At 37.9% G+C, this 20,588-nt stretch overlaps 1 protein-coding gene and 1 long non-coding RNA gene across 3 annotated transcripts in view; one reads left to right on the top strand and one right to left on the bottom strand.

Annotated features, from left to right (window-relative positions):
* LOC143025582 (alanine aminotransferase 1) overlaps positions 1–954 on the top strand; it is an 89,034-nt gene extending 88,080 nt beyond the window's left edge. For both annotated transcript variants that reach the window (XM_076185475.1, XM_076185476.1), the window contains exon 11: positions 679–954. In XM_076185475.1, coding sequence (XP_076041590.1) covers positions 679–700 — 22 coding nt within the window. In that variant the 3' untranslated portion in view covers positions 701–954. The remainder of the gene's footprint in view (positions 1–678) is intronic.
* Positions 955–2,771: 1,817 nt separating this feature from the next.
* On the bottom strand, positions 2,772–20,292 carry LOC143025585 (uncharacterized). Its single transcript, XR_012966413.1, has 2 exons — positions 17,549–20,292; positions 2,772–13,392 (listed from the first exon to the last, which is right to left on the bottom strand). It is a non-coding gene; the product is annotated as an uncharacterized LOC143025585 (long non-coding RNA).
* Positions 20,293–20,588: the final 296 nt, after the last annotated feature.

Raw genomic sequence — 20,588 nt, 5'->3', positions numbered from 1 at the left:
ATTATTTTATGCCTTTTTCTTTTTGGCTACCTCCCTTGTAAGGGGAAAAAGCCTTGGTATATGTATGTAGAAGTAATGATGATCAAATGTATACAAATGCTTGGACAGATATGATGAATAGTTTATTCATATGCCTGGTGTCTTCATACGAAAGAAAATAAAAGAAATTGCAACCTCACACTAACACATCCTTCTTTCAAGTTTTCGTTTTATATAGACTGTACTGGATTGGAAATTAAGATTTTACCAATTGGTCAAAGTACTTCCAGAGGTAATTTTTATATGTACAAGATTATAAGGTTTCATATTTTGTTCTGGGGACTTGATATTGCTGAATAAGTGACAGGATTTCAGTTCAAAGGAAAAAAATATATGTTATATTTAATCTTCTATACACTTTATAAACAGTTGCACAGAAAGACTAAGGTATTTATGGCTTTTTGTCAGATTGCTTTCGTAATCATTTGGTGCCGAATATATCTTCTTGCTGAAAATATTTTTGGAATAGCAGGATGAATCATTGATGTTTACCATGCAGCATCCTGCACTATAATGCAGTAGTTATAGTATAACATTAATGCATTTTTTTAAGCCAGTTTTTATGTCAGATAGCAATTTTACATTTCCCATTAATAATATGTTAACTTGCATAACATTAATATCCTGTTTCTATTGCAGGAACCTCCAGTCCAAATTGTAAGGCGCAGCTTCAACAATAAAATATCTTTCAGCTTTGAAGGCCACATGTAATAGGTTCCAACATCCAGAAAGCCAGCAATGGTAATCTTTGAAGAGAATGAAGACTCACAACTCGAAAATAATTGTTTTGAAGTGTGAGATCGCTTTTGTACATATACTTGTTTATGTGTATATAGCAATATTTTTGAATAAAAGAACTTCGGTGTGTAAAGAGGTAATGTTCATCCATTTATAATAAATTATAAAAACATTCTAGAGATTGTTTTTTTATTTGTTAGAAATTGGCACGTGGAAGGAAAATCTTGTTTTATTTAATTGGTACTAATGTGATACTGGATGGAGGAAGGTTTTATAAACCTAGCCCATTGCAGGAAGATTAATATATTTACAGTGAAAGCACATTCTTGCATTGGACATATAAATACATACACACATTTACCTACAATTGAGTAAATACATACATAGGCTGTTTATTGTCTCTTCCATCGTGGTGCCTCATGGATGAAGAGTTTGTCAGTCCCTAACCATACCATTTAGTCAAAGGCAGTGCAATAAGGTACTGTGCCTCCATAGTTTGGCCCAATAGCCATAGCCGGTTTACCCTTCTCTCACACAAACCCATGTAACCTCCCATCCTGTTTCAGCACATCGAGAATGAAGGGGCTCTGTATCCCTCATCACACTGCTTGGATCAGAGGCAAGATGATCCAAGTTAATATTTCATATCCTCCATGTAAGCTTAAGGGCTTTTGTATTCATTCATTACTAGTAAATAAGGAAAAATTAACCCATATTGAAAACTTGATTTTCCTCCATGTTTGTGCATGCACTCTGGTATTTTGTCATTGTATCAAGGTTAGACATTCCACATTTATGTTGAAGATTTATAGCTATGAACCTCATTTCCTTGTGCATCTTGATTTCAAAACAAAACAAAATGTTTAAAAGATTGTAGCTTTGGCATTTTTGTGTAAAACATATTTGTGCTATGTGGATATGATTTTATCAAAGTTTGATGTTGAAGATGATACAACCTAAGAATTTTTACTGCTTTGCTATAATCTAAATTTATGTACATGAATACGTATCAAAAGGCCTTTTCATCCTTGTAACGGGGAGTCAAAGAATACACCCACCCTGCAACCAACCCATACCCATCCAAAACCCAGATGTTGTTCATCCCATCAAAGCACCTTGGATGAAGGGTCATCCCTTTCCTCTGCTGCATTGCTCAATTCAAAGGCAATGTAGTGAGACCACTTTCACAGCAGGAACAAAAAGTGTTATGAGAGGTAGGTATCTGGGGTACATGAAAGGAGAAGACTGCATGATGGGAGTAGTTGTATCCATGAGACTGTATGGAGCAGGGGCTTGGAATTTCAAAGAAGCAGAAGCAAGGAGTTTGAATGTGTATGAAATAAAGTGTTTGAAAGGTTTAGTGGGGGTTATGAGGATGAACAAGTCCAGATATGTGGAGATAAGGCAGAGAGCGAGGGGGAGAGGGAGAATTGGCAGATAGGATGGATTAACCCCTTCCATACGGTGCCGCACACGTAGGCGTCATGGACTTAGATCTCAGTGGCAGCAGCCAATGCCAGCCGTACGACGTGTCGTAATAATACTCGCATCATAAAATATAGTCACCGCTTATATCGATCGTTCTCTCTTCACCCGTGAATTTTGATAACCATAGAAAATGCGATTACAAAAGAATTAGAAAGAATGTCATTATGGAGGGGCGACTACAATAAATATAATCAAGACGCCGATATGGCAGCCTCGCGAATACACTCGCTCCCCATGACGCCTACGTGTGCGGCACCGTATGGAAGGGGTTAAGGAATGCTAAGATAGTGTGAGCATATGGAAGAAATAAGCGAGAAGGGACTAGCAGAGGGAGTGACGGGGTGGAAGTGGATGGGAGTTCAGGATGGGCTAGGAGTGAGATGAATGGATAGGGTGAAGGGGACATTGGATGCAAGGGAAGTGTCTGTCAAGTAAAGAAGAGAGAGGAGAAGGAATAGGTGTGGATGAAGAGATGACATGGAGTGAAGGGATTTTTTTCTTCTTGACTTGGTATTATCTCTAATGGACCAGGGAGTGTGGGCATGTCACCATATATTGAAATGGCGGTGGTAAATCTGATAAAGCAATTGAGCCCTGCTGTGGAGATGCTGTGTCTTGCTGCATTGCCTCCAACCCAAGCAGTGTAGCAGTTGATGGGATGATCCTTGAACCTCAAGGAGCTAAGATGGGAGGAATGATGAATGGGTTGTTGGATGGGTGGAAGGTGTGCGTGTGCTTGACTCAGCCATGCACTGTACGAGGGGAAAAGAGTTTTTTGGTATTTGTATGTATGATGTGGTTTCGTAAGCAAAGCCCCTCCAACAAAGCATGGTATTGAATGCTTTCTTTCAGTAGGTGTTTATCTGCATACACAAATTTTAAGTGTACAGTAGGTCTAAACTCCCTTAAATTCATCTATCTCAAAAGCCCTGCAACAGTGATGCAGTTAATAAAACATGTTCTTGTTGATGCCAAAATATTCTCTTCGACTGTGCAGCTTCTCCTTCATTCTTAGTTACAGTCCACAGCTGAATAAAATATTTTGGTACATTAAAGAGATTAAACAAACAATTTCTTCCATAGATACATATATATAATGTGTGTGTGTGTAGGGAAGTTTTATTTTGTTTAAATCTTTTCGTTGCTCTTTCTTGGGTAACAAAGTTATAATCTGACAGGGTCATAATGATGAAAGCCTTGTGATACTGGTAGCATGTTTGAACATCATTGATAAGGCTTCTTTCCCCCATGAATGGGCTTGTGAATAGAGGATTTTTATTTCTTCAACCACTTCAGCACAAAATACTTCATAACTTTTTTCTGGCATATTCTAGGTGATATAACTCAAGGGGTAAATCAACTTATGAGTAATTTTACTATTTTTCAGGATAGGATTTACCTGTCCATGTATAAACAGTCTGGGATTAACCAGAACAAAATTGGTAAAGTATATTTCCCCCAAAAAAGGGGTAAACCTTGATGTCAGACTTATTGCTGACTGAATGGTTGTGCATATCCTGCAAGACATGAGCATGTTTGGTAATTAGTTGGTGACACATATGTGTCTTTAGCTGTTTTTTAAGAAATAGTGCATTGATAGCATGGGTATGACCTTAGTGTATTTGTAGAATTTTTTAACAAGCTTTGCATTCATCAGTGACAAGTTCACAAAAATTGCAATAGAGGCTTTGGAGTCAGTAAGTAACGGAGAAAGCCTACAATACTTCCTTCAGTTGTACACAGGGTGACCAGATGTCCCGTATTATAAGGGATCATCCCGTATTTAAAGCATCTGTCCCGCGTCCTGTATCAACCCTCACCGGGACATGTTTTGTCTCATATTTTCAAGGTTAAACACTTGAAATGAAAATTGTAGAAAATTTTAAATTTTACAGATACATTAATTCGAAAGCAATAATAGCCGAGTGAAATTTTATATATATGATCACTGAGCAGATCTGGTAATACAGTATACATTAGACACATCCCTGGAAAGCAAGTAAAAAAAAAAAAAAAAAAAAAAAAAAAAATATGTACAAGTCAATGAAGTAGGTACTGGAGCTATGAGCTTGTTTTTTTAGCTTCTTATAACCAGTACACATTGTCCATGTACTTTTCCAATTTAGGTGTCCTGTATTCCAGTTTTCAAAATCTGATCACCCTGCTTGTACATTTCCCATATTACTTTGCCACTGCTGGAACTAATGGAGTCAATATGAAGTTCTCGTACATTTTCTCATTTTCTGAAATGTATGAGTATACACATAATGTAGTTTTTCAGTAATGGGCTAACAAGTTGCTTAGGCTCGCCATTTTGATACCCATAAATGGCATCACTACATCATCCTATTCTTTGTCATTCCCTGTTAGGATCCATCCTGAAGTGTAGAGGGACAAAATTCTGCCTTTTGACTAAAATTATTTAAACATGTTCAAACTGATTTCCCTTGGAATTTTTTTTACCACTTGTACTATATCAAGTATGTATGTGTATGTGTGTGGTTTTATATATATATATATATATATATATATATATATATTTCAAATAAATTCATACATCAATTGCTATAGTTGACAAAAGATGGTACCACTCCTAATGTGGGTTCCATGATTTTGAACTACTGCCCCTGAGAGAAGGGGCCAGATGTGCTTCCCAAGGCAGCTCCCTCCCCCTTCTTTATGCCATTGGGTCCATTATCCATTACTTCTTGCAGTAGTACAACCAAATCTTTCCTAAATGGATTTTGTTGTATCTATAGTGATCACAATATAAAAACCCACACAAGCAATTAACTGCATGTTAAGTAAGGAGACACCATGATCTTCATCATACGTTCCTCTTTTATCACTTTTCTCTCTCTCTCTCTCTTTTTTTTATCAAGCATTCTTCAGTGTGGTTATATTGCCATATTGTCCATAGGGATGGAAGTGTTGGTGAATTGTTGGCACCAAAATACAATACAATTATCTTCATTGTGGAGACCAGGGCCAATGGATTGATTGATTGACCTGCATTCAAGTTCAACAGCTGCTGGTGACTTGGACTCACCTCTAAGCACATAGGGTAAAGGTGACAATGTTGGTCATAACTATGCATTTCCTTGTCTGGATGACATAGCAATAGCCAGAGAACATCTTTGATCCCTTTTCACAACATGCAGAACTGTAAGTCACTCTGAAAAGATATATTGAATTATCAAGGGATTGTTAAGGACTCGTCCCTCACATAAGTAAAATTAGTTGGCTTTCTCCTAGTAATGTCTCTTCACTTCAATGAAATATTTTGGTGTTGTCATGACAACATTCTTAATCAAAGGTGACAACTCCCACAATAAATTCCTCAATTGCTCTGATGAAACCTTACCAGGACAAATGTCTGGCACATTTCTGAAACAAAATCTTTAATCCTTTTGCTACAGCAATGCCCTGCAGTTTAATAGAACTATGGCTTCTGCCAGACCAAAACTCTGTTCCTTTTCTATATGCAATGAAATTTTAATACCAGTTGTCGGTCTGTATGCTGTATGGTACCAAATTAAAGAGAGGGGAGTTGGCTGGGTTTTTAAAATGGACAGCTCTACTATCCATCTTGTTGGACCACCACCAAGGTGCAGGGATGACCCGTCATCCAGGAGGTGCTAAGATAAGAGGGAGGGTGGAGGGGTGTGGAGTGTATTCAGGGATGGAATGGGTGGAAATTATTTTATGCCTTTTCCTTTTTGGCTACCTCCCTTGTAAGGGGGAAAAAGCCTTGATATATGTATGTATGTATGTATGTATGGACCACCACAAACAGGTACTCATCATTGGTCCCTATGAGGAGATAGAACAAGGCAAGTGAGAAAAAGTTTATTGTAATGTTCTTGGTGTAAACCTTTACTGCAAAAGAACTTTCCCGAGGCCAACTCCCAACCAGGTATACTGTAGCCGAGATGAATTAGGTTCTGGATACCTTTTCTAGCCCCCTCCACATGATGGGTGGGCTTAGTTTCTAAAGAGGGATGCTCATTAACAAATGGGTAGCTGTTGAGCTGTTTTGCCACTTTAGTCCCGGCATGGAATGACCCATTATTTCACACACTGCTTCTTGTGACTGGTGGCTGCTAAGAATCAATATCACCTGCCCTCATCTTTACTAGACTTTACTTTGGGACTTGGTTGGAAAAGTTGAGAGGAGTCATAAGAATGGTAAAGACAGTGTGTGTTAAAAAAGTATATAAGTAGATCGGCATTACTCTGAGGAGAGACTAGTTCCCAGTCTTGGAGGACACCATGCCTGAATGCAAGACACTATCCAGCATTAAAACCATACCAACACAAGCCTGGCTACAGATTCAAGCTGCCCAAAATGCAACCACCATGCATCTGAAACAAACTGAAGAAGTGAGTGCAAAAACTATACAAGAATTTAAGGTTAACTGGATGCTGAAAGATACAAAAGCAGGTCACTACAAGCATAGCTCTCTTCCCATAACAAAACTAGGTAAATACCATATACTACAATGCCCCACACTAACAATCCCTTGACAACAACAGCAATATATCTTCCCTGAGTGACTTGTCCTGCCTGGAGGCTGCTGCTGGTTACCCAAGGGGTGCAGGTCTTCTGCAAGAGAGACCAGGGTCAACATATTGATTTATCGTGCAAAAATGGGCTGTAGGGTATTACTGAAGACTCTATACTATTGGCTTCATAAAAGTCATGCAGTCAATATACTTGACAGGGCCTCTTTTCTTTATTGACACTCGTAGTTGAACAGGACCATCTGGGTTCAGTCAGACTAAACTTCTTAACCCCATCACTATGGTGATGTCCTCTTTTTTTCTGAGAAATTGTCTATCATTAGCCAGAACAAAATCCTAAATCCCTTTGCTTGGGTTATGCCCCTGCAGTCACATAAAACCCTGAACTTCTTTGCTATGGTCTTCTCAGTTGAATTTACCATGTATAACTTGTAGGTGATACTGCAAATTACAAATATCTGTAAATTTGCAATATGAACAAAATATATGCATACACTAAAGGTCCTTTTCCCCATAAGTGGGAACCCCTTTCTATCTATATAACGAGGGCTTCTTTCCCCCAATAAAGGAAGGCGCTGAATGGCGTACTGGCTCCAGCGCTTGGCCTTCAAGCCAAAAATTCCATAAATCAATCGACCTAATAAAGGAAGTAGCCAGTGAAGGCAGGCACCCACTCCAACCCATTCCACTTTCATCCACCAGCCTTGTTTCTCTCTGATCTTGGTTCCTGCCCACTGGCCACAATAGCAATGGAATTATTACCAGTGTTAATCCTTCCAATCTAATGCATCTTAATGCACAACATCTGCCCAAATGTAGGATATGTTAAAACTCTTATGCATACGACCTTACAATAACAGGGTAACACCACAAATTAAAAAAAAAAAAAAAAAAAAAAAAAAAAAATGCAGCCAGAAACGTACAAACTTGTGTAAATGAACTTGATTAATGTATAGCGGAGCAGGTGTCACCAAGCTTCTCATAAATACAAACCTTCAAAATGCCCACTATCATTAAACAAAAATCTTAGTACCTTGGTACTCGCATTTGACATTGCATTCATATACCACATAAATATCAGTGGGATGATAAACAAAGTAGTGTGCTCAACAGTTACAAGTCCAAGATTAGGGTAACAGAAATAGAAGGTAACCATTGTATACAAGCAATTTATAAATACCATATCCAACTGTGCATCCCCATGAATATTACCTTGCAAAAAAAAAATCCAGAGGCAATACAAAGGAAAACCATGAAGAGTGTAACGAGATGACACCTACTCGCTGTAAATGTTTTTGTCAGGATTTAAGACTGTCCTCCCTGCCAATATCCAGAGGCTCTCATAGCAGACTCAAAATTTCATTTATCTTGTTTCTTGCCTAGATGCCAATGCTTCAGTCCACTCGGATGTGATGCCATCCACCATCTAAACACAAAAACCAAAATTCTTCAAATGGAATGGCACAGGAGAATGGAATTTAATTTTACGCAGGAGCTCTTGAATCGTAACATCAATTACACTGAAAACCTAATGTAGAGTCTTAAAAAATATGTTCAGTAGCATATTACTCAGACATAACTGAATCTACCAGTCCCCACAACACAAAATACAAAAATATTGTAAGTGACCAAACATCTCCACAAGAAAAACCCATAAGAAAAACACTCCCAAGACACTAAGAGCCATACTAGTATAACATGTAACCTAAGGCTGCTCAACATTATTGCAGCATAGACAGCAATATAATTTTTCTGAATGATGTATGGGCTAACCACTGCTGAATACCCAAGAACCATGTATATCCAGCACAAGAGACCCAAGATAATAGATTGATTGTCAGTGTGCTGAGTTTACTCAAAGCCAAATCAAAATATCATTCACACATAAGGACTATTGGGCTACTAATACTTTTATATACAGTGAGACCTCTCATTAACAGACGTTAATTAGCTGCTTTTCCGGTGTTTTCACTGTGTTTTCGGTGTTTTGGTGTGGTATTTGGGTGGCATAGTGATTGCACACTAAAAAACAGCACCGAAAACACCACAAACACAGCTAATTAATGTCAGTTAATGAGAGGTCTCACTGTATTTTGTGGGCAAAAGGCTTAGTTAAATTTGAATAAGATTGTCTGGCACTGATGAGATCAAAATCATCAAACTAATTGCCTATCTGTACCCCTTTGTGGCTAAAAGGCTTTTCTAAAGTTAATAAAATTGCCTCTGAATAGATTACAAAAGGACATACTGTTGGGGCCAGAGGAAATTTGTTAATTGAATCATTTAATAGGTACATATTGCATATGATAGTTCTTTAATTCTGTGATAAAAAAAATCCTAAATATTTAAGATTTTTTTCCTAAGAGCCAATTGTGTTCATAGTATACATATCAGTGACACTAGAGTTAAATCTTCTGTCTCCAAATTTGCCGATGATACTAAACTGTGTGGAGTAGGAAATTATCACTCAAATCATCTGAATATTCAAGGAGATGTAGACAAGTCTCAAAAGTGGCTAATGAAATTTGACTGAAGTAAGTCGGATATAAACAATACAAAGTATGACTACAAGTTATTGGAAAGACTAACCAAAGGATCTAGGTGTAATTGTAAGTAATGACCTAAAGATATTTAATTTTTACAAATTTGCCTCGCAGAAAGCAAATTGGATACCAGGATTGGTAGCATATTTCAATTTTGAAAGTCATGCTATTGTCAACTGGCTGTATAGACTACTAGTCCACCCACACTAGGAATATGCCATTTCTGTATGGTTCCTAAATCTTATTGAAGACATTAATAGATTGTACAGTACAATGGTTAGCCACAAAATTTATGCCAAATGTAACAAAGCATACAAAGAATTCCTTTGACATTTGAATCCATGTTCTCTCTTAAAAAAAATGGAGAGGCAGGGAGGACTTAGTACAACTTTTTTAAGACTAAAGGGAATTGATAGCCTCCAAATTGAAAAAAAAGAAATGTTTTTGGGCTGTCAGGGTGTAGATTCAACCTAGTCAGAAACAAGTTGCCAATTACATCACCAATGAATGTAAGCTCCCAGATATGGCAATTGAATGTAATACAGTTTGAAGTTTTAAGATTCACTTAGATAAACATACATACCCTAAAGGCTTTTCCCCCTTACAAGGGAAGTAGCCAAGGCCAATAGGCATAATTCCACTCCTACCCATTTCATCCCCACATACTCCACCTCCACCAACCCTCTCTGCATCTCACCTATTGCCCTGGGTCAAGCAATGCAGCAAGACAGAGCACATTCACAGCAAGGCCGCTTCATTTAATTGGTGACCCCTCCCCCTCTCCATTCCCTTGTGCAGAAAAAGAGAAAACTAGGAGAAACCCCTTCAGTTGCATCAAAATATTCATTAAGAAAGACCACATGTCTAAAAGATGTGAAGAAATACAGTTTTCTATACAGATGTATAAATACCTGGAATAACTTAGGAAGTGATATAGCCCAAACTCAAACAATGCACAAGTTCAAATCTAAATATGATAATTGGAAATCAAGGATATAGATTAAGTTGGAACTGTACATGAATTTGAGGCTAGGTATGATAAATAATTAGAAAATAGGAGACAGGACCCAGTGAGTGTTGCTCCTTTTCTTGTATTCTACAATTAGGTAAATACATAACCACACATTCATCCCTATCTTCTGTCTTCTTCTTTCCCTCTTCAACAGACATCCCCCTCTTTATAAACACATGACAAAAAATCTCTTCCTTCCAATGCTGTCAGTGTCCACTTAGACAAAAAACTCCTAAACTGAACAGAGGTCAATTTACAAGGGATAGCTGTGCTGAATGGCCTACCGGCTCCGGCGCTTGGCCTTCAAGCCAAAAATTTCATAAATCAATCAATTAACAAGGGATAGTGTTTGGTCATGTGTTCAAACAAAAATTTATCGTGTATGTATTATATGGTAGTGTTACACCTAGAGATCAGTATATCGGAGGCTTTTTTTTGGTTGTCTTACCAATTGCCTCATGCCACATGAGAGTTAATTTATCAGAAGCTTATTCAGACAGAGCAAGGCATTTTGTTTATTCAAAATTCATTTTAATGAGGTTGAGCATGTTCAGTATTTACTATAGCAGAAATATACCCCCAGCATCTATTTTGTAGCACTTGGACTTTGCTTATCTCCAGAGGTATTGTAATTAGCACTACATGTACACAGTTCTCCTCCTTTGTAGTTCTCATTGTCCTCTGCTCTGCAAGGTCTCAGCAATCTTTGAATGAACTCTGTCTTAACCTGGGAGGGACTTCACTACTTTTGCTAAATAGCTGGTTTGTATCATGTTATATTTTGTTACAAACAATTTGCCAGCCCTTCTATCCTTGTTTGCATGGGTGAATATCTTGAAGAAGATGAATCTTCTAACACTTGGAATGGTATGTAAGTAATCCTCCTCCCCAACTTAATAGTATTTTATAGGTAAAGGACCTACTCCTCAAGCATCCCACCTCAAATCCAATTGTTGCAGGATTTGCATCTATGCTTATTGGTTTGAAAGTCTCAAATCTCATTGGCTTCAAGTTTTTCATTGTTTATTCATATTTATGTTAATGTTTATTATGCTAAAAATTACTCGAACACTATTGCTGCTGAATAGTTAGCTTGCAAGTCTCAGATTTCATAGGACTTACAAGATTTTTATCATTTATTAATGTTCATGTTACTCCATTTGCCAAGGCTTATTACAATGATTAATATACATTTTAGTCTTATCTCTGCCTGATTGAAATAACATAAGTCATATGCATTGCATGCCTCCTTGCTTTATCAAAACCGTCAATACCTTCATTCATGGGTTTTTCTGTGCAAGAACTTTCCTGCACCCAACAGTGTCACATTTTCTTTTAGTATGCACTTGAACAGTTCTTATGCCAACATCAACTTTCTGGTGGTTCCACACTATTGCTTTTCATGCTCAAATAATGCTTCTAACTTATACTTCTTGTTGCTATGATTTTACTGTAATCCTTCGAGCACGTGTTATATCACTGCTTTGATATGAATCTTGCAGCCACAATACCATCTCAAGGTCACGCTTCTTAATTTTTCAGTCCAGTTACTATATGCAGTTCAGCATAGATATCATATTAACCTTCTTATGCAATATTTTAATTCCATGACTTAATTGGCCCACCTAAGGAAACTTACAACCTGTTTGTCAAGAAGGCATGAGATGATCATGGTCAGTGAAGTTACCACAATACAAACTAATTCATTTTCAAAAACTTTTCCTTATCTTTGATACAGTTCTTTGAGAAACTTTTCTTTATACATTTTTATCCACTTCAGTGTTAATTATCTTTCACATGAGGACATTTTGACCCATAAGTTCATCAATATGCAAAAGGATTTACTCATAAATTCAGAAGTACTAATGTAGTGTGCAGTAAAGCCAATTAAGAATGTGTTAATCTATGGTTGAACTTGATCAGAATTGTGTGGATATTCAGTAGAACTGCTCAAGCTGTAGAATTGTCTTCCATGTTAAGTTTAGGTGAAATATGGTGAACTGATTTTGTCACTCCTTTCTAGTGTACTAATAGATAACTATTAGCTTCCACAGTGAGTGGCAGAGGTGATAATTATGATAGGCAAATCTGTAAAAACATTATGTTGTTCCATTATTCATAATTTTCAAATGTTATTTACTGTACATTCAGCTACTAGTCTGTTTTATTCCCCCCATCTCACAATTGTAGTTGAGGTTCACGAACTCCTGAATCCAAAACAGTAGATGTACTCAGAGTGGTACACTCAAGAGTCTGAACCTCAATAGTGGGAGGCAGAGGGAATGAACAAGCATTAGTTGTTGAGTATATAGAGTATACAAAGTATACCAGAATGTCTTAAATGGAAAGTAGAGCATACATTATATTCAAACATCACACATGAAATTCTTTTTCATTGGAAAACATTATAAGATCCTTGACTTGTTACCTGTAGAATGGCTGATGGTTGATGAAGTCAAATACTTTCATGCACAAGGTTTAAGCAACCTCTAAAAGCACCCACAATGTGTGGCATTATTGGTGCAACACCCTCCCTCCATCAAGTAAGTATCAGCAGAACCAGACTACAAAGAAAAATATAAGTACATATATTAATATAGAATATTATATATGAAAAAATTAGAGAGGTGAGTTTATTTGTTATAATGAACTAAAATTTGTCATTACCAATAATTACAACCTATTCCCAGTATGGGGCCTGTACAGAAAGGTTTAGTGAAAAAAATGCATGTTGTGGAAACTCGTGTACAAGTACATGTAAGTAGGATATGACTGAAAAGGAACCATTGAAGAGGTTGATATTCAAACTTTTTGTGCCAATTAAGCTTGCATGGTTCATGATCCATTCTCATCTCTGCTTTTGAGTAGAGTTTTACTAGAAATGCATCAACTGCTCAACCATCCTTCACAGTCTTAATGTAGAAGAAATATAGATTGGTATTTGTATGAACAAACATAGTCCTAACTCTTGAACTTGCTTTCCTCAAATGCATATTTACTCAGACATCCTTTTCTCAAAATCCTCCATCTTCATATAAATCAATAAACCTGTTATGAGACTGAAACACTTGGTAGCAAACTCCAAACTTTATTCAACAAAATACCGGCCCTCAGATCTATAACATAAACAGACAAAATATCTAGCGTTAGCCATACAACACATTAACACAACATAAACAATTTATGACAAACATGCAACACAGCATGAACACAGTACATAACAGGACAAAATAAACACACATAAACTTACACATCAACAGAGGAACTGCAAGAGGGGAACTACACTCGCCTGTGGTGCGACTGTAACTAACAGTACACAGTGATACCAAACATGAAAACAGTTACGCCAGTGTTGCCAGTGTACAATAATTACCACATTCTCCCCTCCTAGAAAAATTCAGCATTAACAAAATGGATACCATGTCAGAAATATCAGATTAGTCCCATCCGTAACGATCGGGGGGCTTTGACACGCGAGTCGACCTCCTTAACTCAGTGGGCTCAGTGAATGAATGAGAGTCATGATTAGTATGAGGCTGTACATCTTGTGTTGTGGGTGAACCCGGAGTCTCTATATTTCCTGGTGCCTCATCCGGGTGCGCAAGAGTCGTCGGACTCTCAGGACTTGGAGCTAAGTCACGGATAGACACAGTTGACTCACGCCCGTCTGGATATTTGACACTTGCGTACATTGGGTTCACATCAACAAGTTCTACCTGATCAGTTAATGGTTCGTGTTTGCTAGACCTAACATGCCGCCGCAATAACACTTGCCCAGGGGTCAAAAGCCATGTTGGTAATCCATTTCCGAAACTAGAACGTCGTTGGAACCTGAAGAAACGCTCATGTGGAGTCTCATTGGTTGCAGTGCATAAGAGTGATCTTATTGAATGCAAAACCTCGGGAAGCACCATCTCCCAGTGTTGGTTCTTCAAACCATGAGATTCAAGTGTTAAACAAACAGCCTTCCAAATAATCCCGTTGTACCTCTCAACCTGACCATTACCTATTGGGTGATAAGGTGTTGTTTTACTTGTTGCAACTCCCTTCTGAGAAAGGTACATCTTCAGTTCTTGAGAAATGAAAGAAGGACCTTGATCTGAATGAATGAAACTTGGCATTCCACAAAGACTGAAGATAGACTCAAGACATTTGATTACTGTTTTTGAATTCATATTTGAACAAGGAAATGCAACAACTGTAAGTATGTACTTATTGTTTGTGGTGGAAGGCAAAGGTCCTTTGAAATCAATACTCAGGCATTCCATCGGCTGTGTGGCTTTAATGAGGACCCCTTGTGCTGAACGATGGAATTGTGGTTTTTGCTGTGCACAGACTTTACAAGAAGCACACACCTTTTTCACATCATCTGTTGAGAAAGGGAGGTTTTAGATCGCACAAAATGCAAAAGCCGAGTTACCCCAGGGTGGCAAAGATTCTCATGAATGTCTGTAAGATTCGACATTGGGAAAACAGAACAGCAGTATGCACGAGACAAGGTATCTGGCGCAACATTCTGTTTCCCGGGACGATATTGTATCGTATAACTGAATGATGCCAGCTCAAGCCTCTGCTCTTGTATCTTGTTATTCTTTATCTTGGTTCTTTTTCTGTTATCCAACATGAACATTACAGAGCGCTGATCAGTAATCAGAGTAAAATGTCTTCTGGCTAAGAAATGACTCCACTTGCGAACCGCTTCAATAATAGCTGTAGCCTCCTTTTCTACAGCAGGATAATACAACTCACTTCCATGAAGCGTTCTTGACATGAAAGCTACTGGCCTGCCACCCTGGTTCAATACTGCTGAGATAGCGACCTCTGAAGCATCACACTCCACAACAAAAGGAAGGCTCTCATCCACAGACCTTAGAGAAGCATCCGTAAGCTGCCTTTTCAAGGTGTTAAAGGCAGCTAGTGCTGATTCACTCAATGGAAAAGTTTTTGTGTTTATCAAGGGTTGGATTGTATTGGAGAAGCCAGGAACCCATTTAGCATAATATGCAAACAACCCTTGAACTCTTCGCAAAGACCCTATATTTGTGGGAGGTGGTAATTCCTGGAGAGGACGTAATCTGTCAGGGTCAGGCCTTATGACATTATTACCAACACAATGCCCAAGAACATTGATTGTAGGCACAGACATAACTGATTTAGATTCATTGAGGGTAAGCTTCCGTTTCTGAATAACCTCCAAAAATTTCTTAACATTGCTATCATGTTCATCCTGAGTTGACCCAGCTACAGTAATATTATCTAGATATGGGAAAGTATCTTTAAGACCCTCATCTCCAACTAACTTATCCATAGCTCTCTGAAATACTGCTACTCCATTAGTGACACCAAATGGGACTCTGCAAAACTGATATAATTTCCCTGCATCCTCAAAAGCAGTGTACTTCCTCTCACTCTCTTTAATGCTAATTTGGTGGTATGCACTCTTCAAGTCAAATGTGGAAAACACCTTGTACTTTGCAAGACTGTGCACCATGTCCTCTATCCTTGGAAGGGGATATGCATCTAGTTCTGAGTACTGGTTGATGGTTTGAGAATAATCAATACAAAATCTCTTTTTGTGCCTGTCAAGAGGATCTTTTACAACTAAGACCTGTGCTCTCCATGGAGATATGCTAGGCTCAAAGATACCTTCATATACCAAGCGTGATAACTGGTCACTTATAAACAACTGATCATCTTCACTATAGCGTCTGGATTTAACTGCAATTGGTTTACACTGTTGGGGCAAGTTCGGAAACAGTGAAGGCTCCTCAATATCAGCTGTTGCCAAGGCACAGTTACTAGTTACCCTTAAACTTGGTTTATTTCTTCCATACTGAAAAGTTACACTCTTGTGCTGCTTTTGAAAATCATGACCCAAGATCACATCACAACATAAATCCTTTAAAACCCCTAGCTGAACACATGGATAATTCTGATTGACATGACCCAAGTCTACCGTAACATACCCAGGGGAGCTAGTATTCAAAGATGCTGATGCCATTGAAATCTCCTTGCTTGCAGGAACTACTGTCAGCTTTAGTTTCTGTGCCACTTTCTCACTTATGAAACTATCCGAACTGTATGAGTCAATTAATGCTTTCAGTGAATGATCATTGACAGTGATGTCTGTAGCTGCATGTGAAAGGTTCTTTGGAAAAGTGGCAGCAAGAGTGAGCAGAGTGGCGTTATACAGTGTAACAGTAGTGCTGTCAGAATTCTTAGCCTTAGCCTTTGACGAATGTGCAGCAGCGACAGTCGAGTCCACAGGTGATCTTCTTTCCGCCTCTTCTTTCATTGACTGTGGTTGTTGGTCATCACAAGGCTGTCCTTGCTGTCCTGGAACTAAAGCAGCTGCATGAGGAACAGGCAAGGAAGACGTGTAGGAATCAGCATTACGCTGGGCAAGATCCAACGTACGGGCCTGACTGTACCCCGCCTCCAGATCCAAGGACTTGTTTTCTAGCAGGCGCTGACGAATAAATGCTGAGGCAATACCGTTAATAAACGCATCACGTACCATCTCCTCCCGGTATTGTTCAGCTGTGACTGCCTTAAAGTTACAATCCTTGCTTAGTTTATGTAACTCTCTCAGAAATTCATCAAGGGATTCACCTGACTGCTGTCGTCGGGTTGCCAAAACATGCCTTGCAAAAATCTCATTCGGTAACTTGACGTAAACACTCTAGTTTTGCAACGGCACCTTCATACGTAGCACAGTCTTCGATGAGTTCGTACACACTCGGGGATACACAGTTCACTAGAGCCCTCAGCTTGTTGGGTGCGGCCTCTCCACTCTCCTCCATAAAGTTTTGAAAGGTTCGGTGCCAGTGTTTTCCACTCCTTAGCCATGACGAGTATTTTGTTGAATAAATTGTTATGAGACTGAAACACTTGGTAGCAAACTCCAAACTTTATTCAACAAAATACCGGCCCTCAGATCTATAACATAAACAGACAAAATATCTAGCGTTAGCCATACAACACATTAACACAACATAAACAATTTATGACAAACATGCAACACAGCATGAACACAGTACATAACAAAACAAAATAAACACACGTAAACTTACACATCAACAGAGGAACTGCAAGAGGGGAACTACACTCGCCTGTGGTGCGACTGTAACTAACGGTACACAGTGATACCAAACATGAAAACAGTTACGCCAGTGTTGCCAGTGTACAATAATTACCACAAAACCCATTAAGTGATATCTGTTCTTGAAGCCCATAGAAACAAAGTAAAATAGCTATAAAGAAATGATGTTGCTTCTGATTCTTGTAATTTCTATAACAATATATGTTGATGGCTCCACATAGGCCTAAAATTACAATTTACATTACAACTTCAGGACCCATGATGGGTGCCTATAAATAGTAGTCCAGCGAGAAGGACATCAAAGAGAATAACTTTGATGCCCATCTTGAAAACCTATCAACATCTTTATTTCTGTCTGCATGAAGGCACTTGAAATGAAATCTGAAATTCATAAGAATACACCAAAAGGTTTTCAGTCACCCCATTCTCCTTCCTCAGGTAAGAGCTCAGCCCTTAGTTGGATAAAATCTTATGGCATGTGAAAAGGTTAATCACTTAGTCCAAAACACAGATGTTTATTAAAGAGAAGATTTGACTTTTGTCTCCAACCACTCTTTGAAATGTACTTCTACCATATCTAGCTAATGCCTGAAAGATATTAGAAATTAGTACCCGTACATGTACTTGGAATTTTTGGCACTTTTAGTACAGAATAATAAAATGGACAAATAAGTCTGTGTGAACTTAACTCTCAAATGAAACACAAACACTTACTTACTAGTAATAACAGATATCTACCTAAGCCTCACAAAAGTACCTGAATAGCCAAGTTTGAGATCTACTGAATAAGGAGTATGATCATAAAAGTCAAACATTAACTTCAAAGTTGTAATACTAGCACAAAAATTCTATCTTTACTAGTAGTCTGTGTAGCACATATTTGTACACAACTATTAATGTATATTCATGACTTAATGTCGCACCTTTTATAGTACCATGCCACTTTGTAATGGGAAATTACTGAACTTGTATGTCAGATCCAAGAATGAATATATCATGTAAATATCAGTGTTGTTGTACAGTGCAATCTTTTGATTTGTGTGATTATGAGATGGACTTCAATTATTTTAGGATCACTTGACCATGCAGCCATCTTGGGGTGGGTATGCCATTTATAGATGATGTGTTGGCACTGGCCATTACAAGATGGAGAAATGTGTCATACTAACGTGGACATGAATCATTTAAGGATTATTAGACCACAGACCCATCTTAAGATAATCATGTTTAGTCAAATTTTGCATGATTTGAAATGGGCATGAACCATTTTAGTGTTAGATCACAAAAACATGAATGCATCATTTATGGGTTGTGTATTGGCAACAGCTCATCCTTAGATGGTAAACGCTTTATTTATGGATGATGCAGTGGCATGACCCCATTCCAAGATTTGAGCTATGCTATCTTGAGGTGGGTTTGAACCATTTTAAAATGGGCTAATTCAGTTGAGACCCCCTCATGATGTGTCATCTGAAATGGCACATCCATCTTAACATGATTTATTGATTCTGAGATAGTTCAAGCGCATCTCAAGATGGGTCTATGATCTACTAATCCTAATTATTCTACATCCATTTCAAGAGGGTACACGTCTCATCTTAGATTGGCTAGTATCAACATATCACCTTAATATGGCTGAAATTCACCTCAAGATGACACAATCAGAGAATGACATTAAATATTATTCGAGACATTGTACACCTTATAAATGTTCATGAACTCTGCCTCAACCTACCAGCCTCCTTCAAAACCTAACCATAATATTGTACATGTTATCAGTATTTCCATGAAATCTATTCAGCTGTGTCCATTTTAATTTATGGCAATTGAACCATCATGGAAGGAGTCCTCCTCTCAGCTGAATTGCTAGCGAGAATAATATCTATAAAGTGCCTTCTCTCACAACACTTATGTCCACTAAGTACTGTATGAAATCTTTATTGATTTTATTCTAGCAAGAAGTTGATTCTATTCAGGTGATAAAAGAACTCCAAGAACCACTGGGCTGAGTAATACTTAATCCACCCCTGCCATAAGGTGATGTAACCTAAAATTTTGTTATTTGTTATGGCTGAGTTGGACTATGATGGGAGGTAAATTTGTACTTTCCCAGCAGTTATAATAGATTACTACAAAGCCATAAATTACAGAACTCACTGTATGATTGGCAATGTTTTATTATGTTATGGCAAGTGTAACCATCTATTCACTGTCCAATCTGGCACCCTTTGAGTGCCTCCACCCTACCCTTTATATCAAATGCTTTGTATTTGGACAAACGCATAGATGCTATCATAATTTGTTTGTAGCAAGTTTCTTTTCTCAAAAAAATTATACCCAAAAGGGAATCTAACAATGAAGACCCATTCTGTTTGAAGTTTACATCCCAGCTAAAACAAAGTGTTCATCTTCAGCCAGTACAAAATTGATTGACTACAAGCAAGCCAGAAAGATTACTGATATGCAAAAATTGAAATTCTACAAATCTACAATGATCTGAAAACCAACAAGTAACAAATATAAAACTCAAAGTTCTTATGAACGGATGAATATATGATTTTATGAAGACTGGAGGACCTGAAAACATTCCCATATCTGCATGAATTACACTTCACCAAAAGGCAAGAACTTTATGCCGTCACCTGTATTTTCCATTTTTCCCAAACTCGAATGTGAGTATCATTTTATTGTGGCCTTTTAAATCTAGACTCATTAATGTATGCTTTGAAAAACATATTTGAGTGTACATTCTCCACATTGTAATCAGAATACAGTAATAATTGCAGTACTGTATTCTGCAATTATTGCTTCACATTACATTAACGCACACCATAAAATTAAAGTTTTTGTAGCTTGTGTTTCATTTTCCCTATGGAAAATAAAGAAATTTACTTGAAAAGACATCTATGGACTTCCTCATCCTGACAGTACAAAGTTTGTTCATTTGTACTTGCAAGAGTATAAGAACATAAGAATAAAGGAGACTGCAAGAGACCATAAGGCCTACACTAGGCAGCTCCGTATCCATCACCACCTGTCATCCCCATCCATGAAGTTGTCTAATCGTTTTTTAAAACGACTGATAGTTTCAGCGCTTACTACATGGTTACTAAGTTTATTCCATTCATCGACCACCCTAGTA

This window comes from Oratosquilla oratoria, chromosome 5 (genome assembly GCF_046742065.1).
Source record: "Oratosquilla oratoria isolate Oo_2021 chromosome 5, ASM4674206v1, whole genome shotgun sequence".
NCBI classification, from domain to species: domain Eukaryota; kingdom Metazoa; phylum Arthropoda; class Malacostraca; order Stomatopoda; family Squillidae; genus Oratosquilla; species Oratosquilla oratoria.
This window is presented reverse-complemented; position numbering and strand designations above follow the sequence as displayed.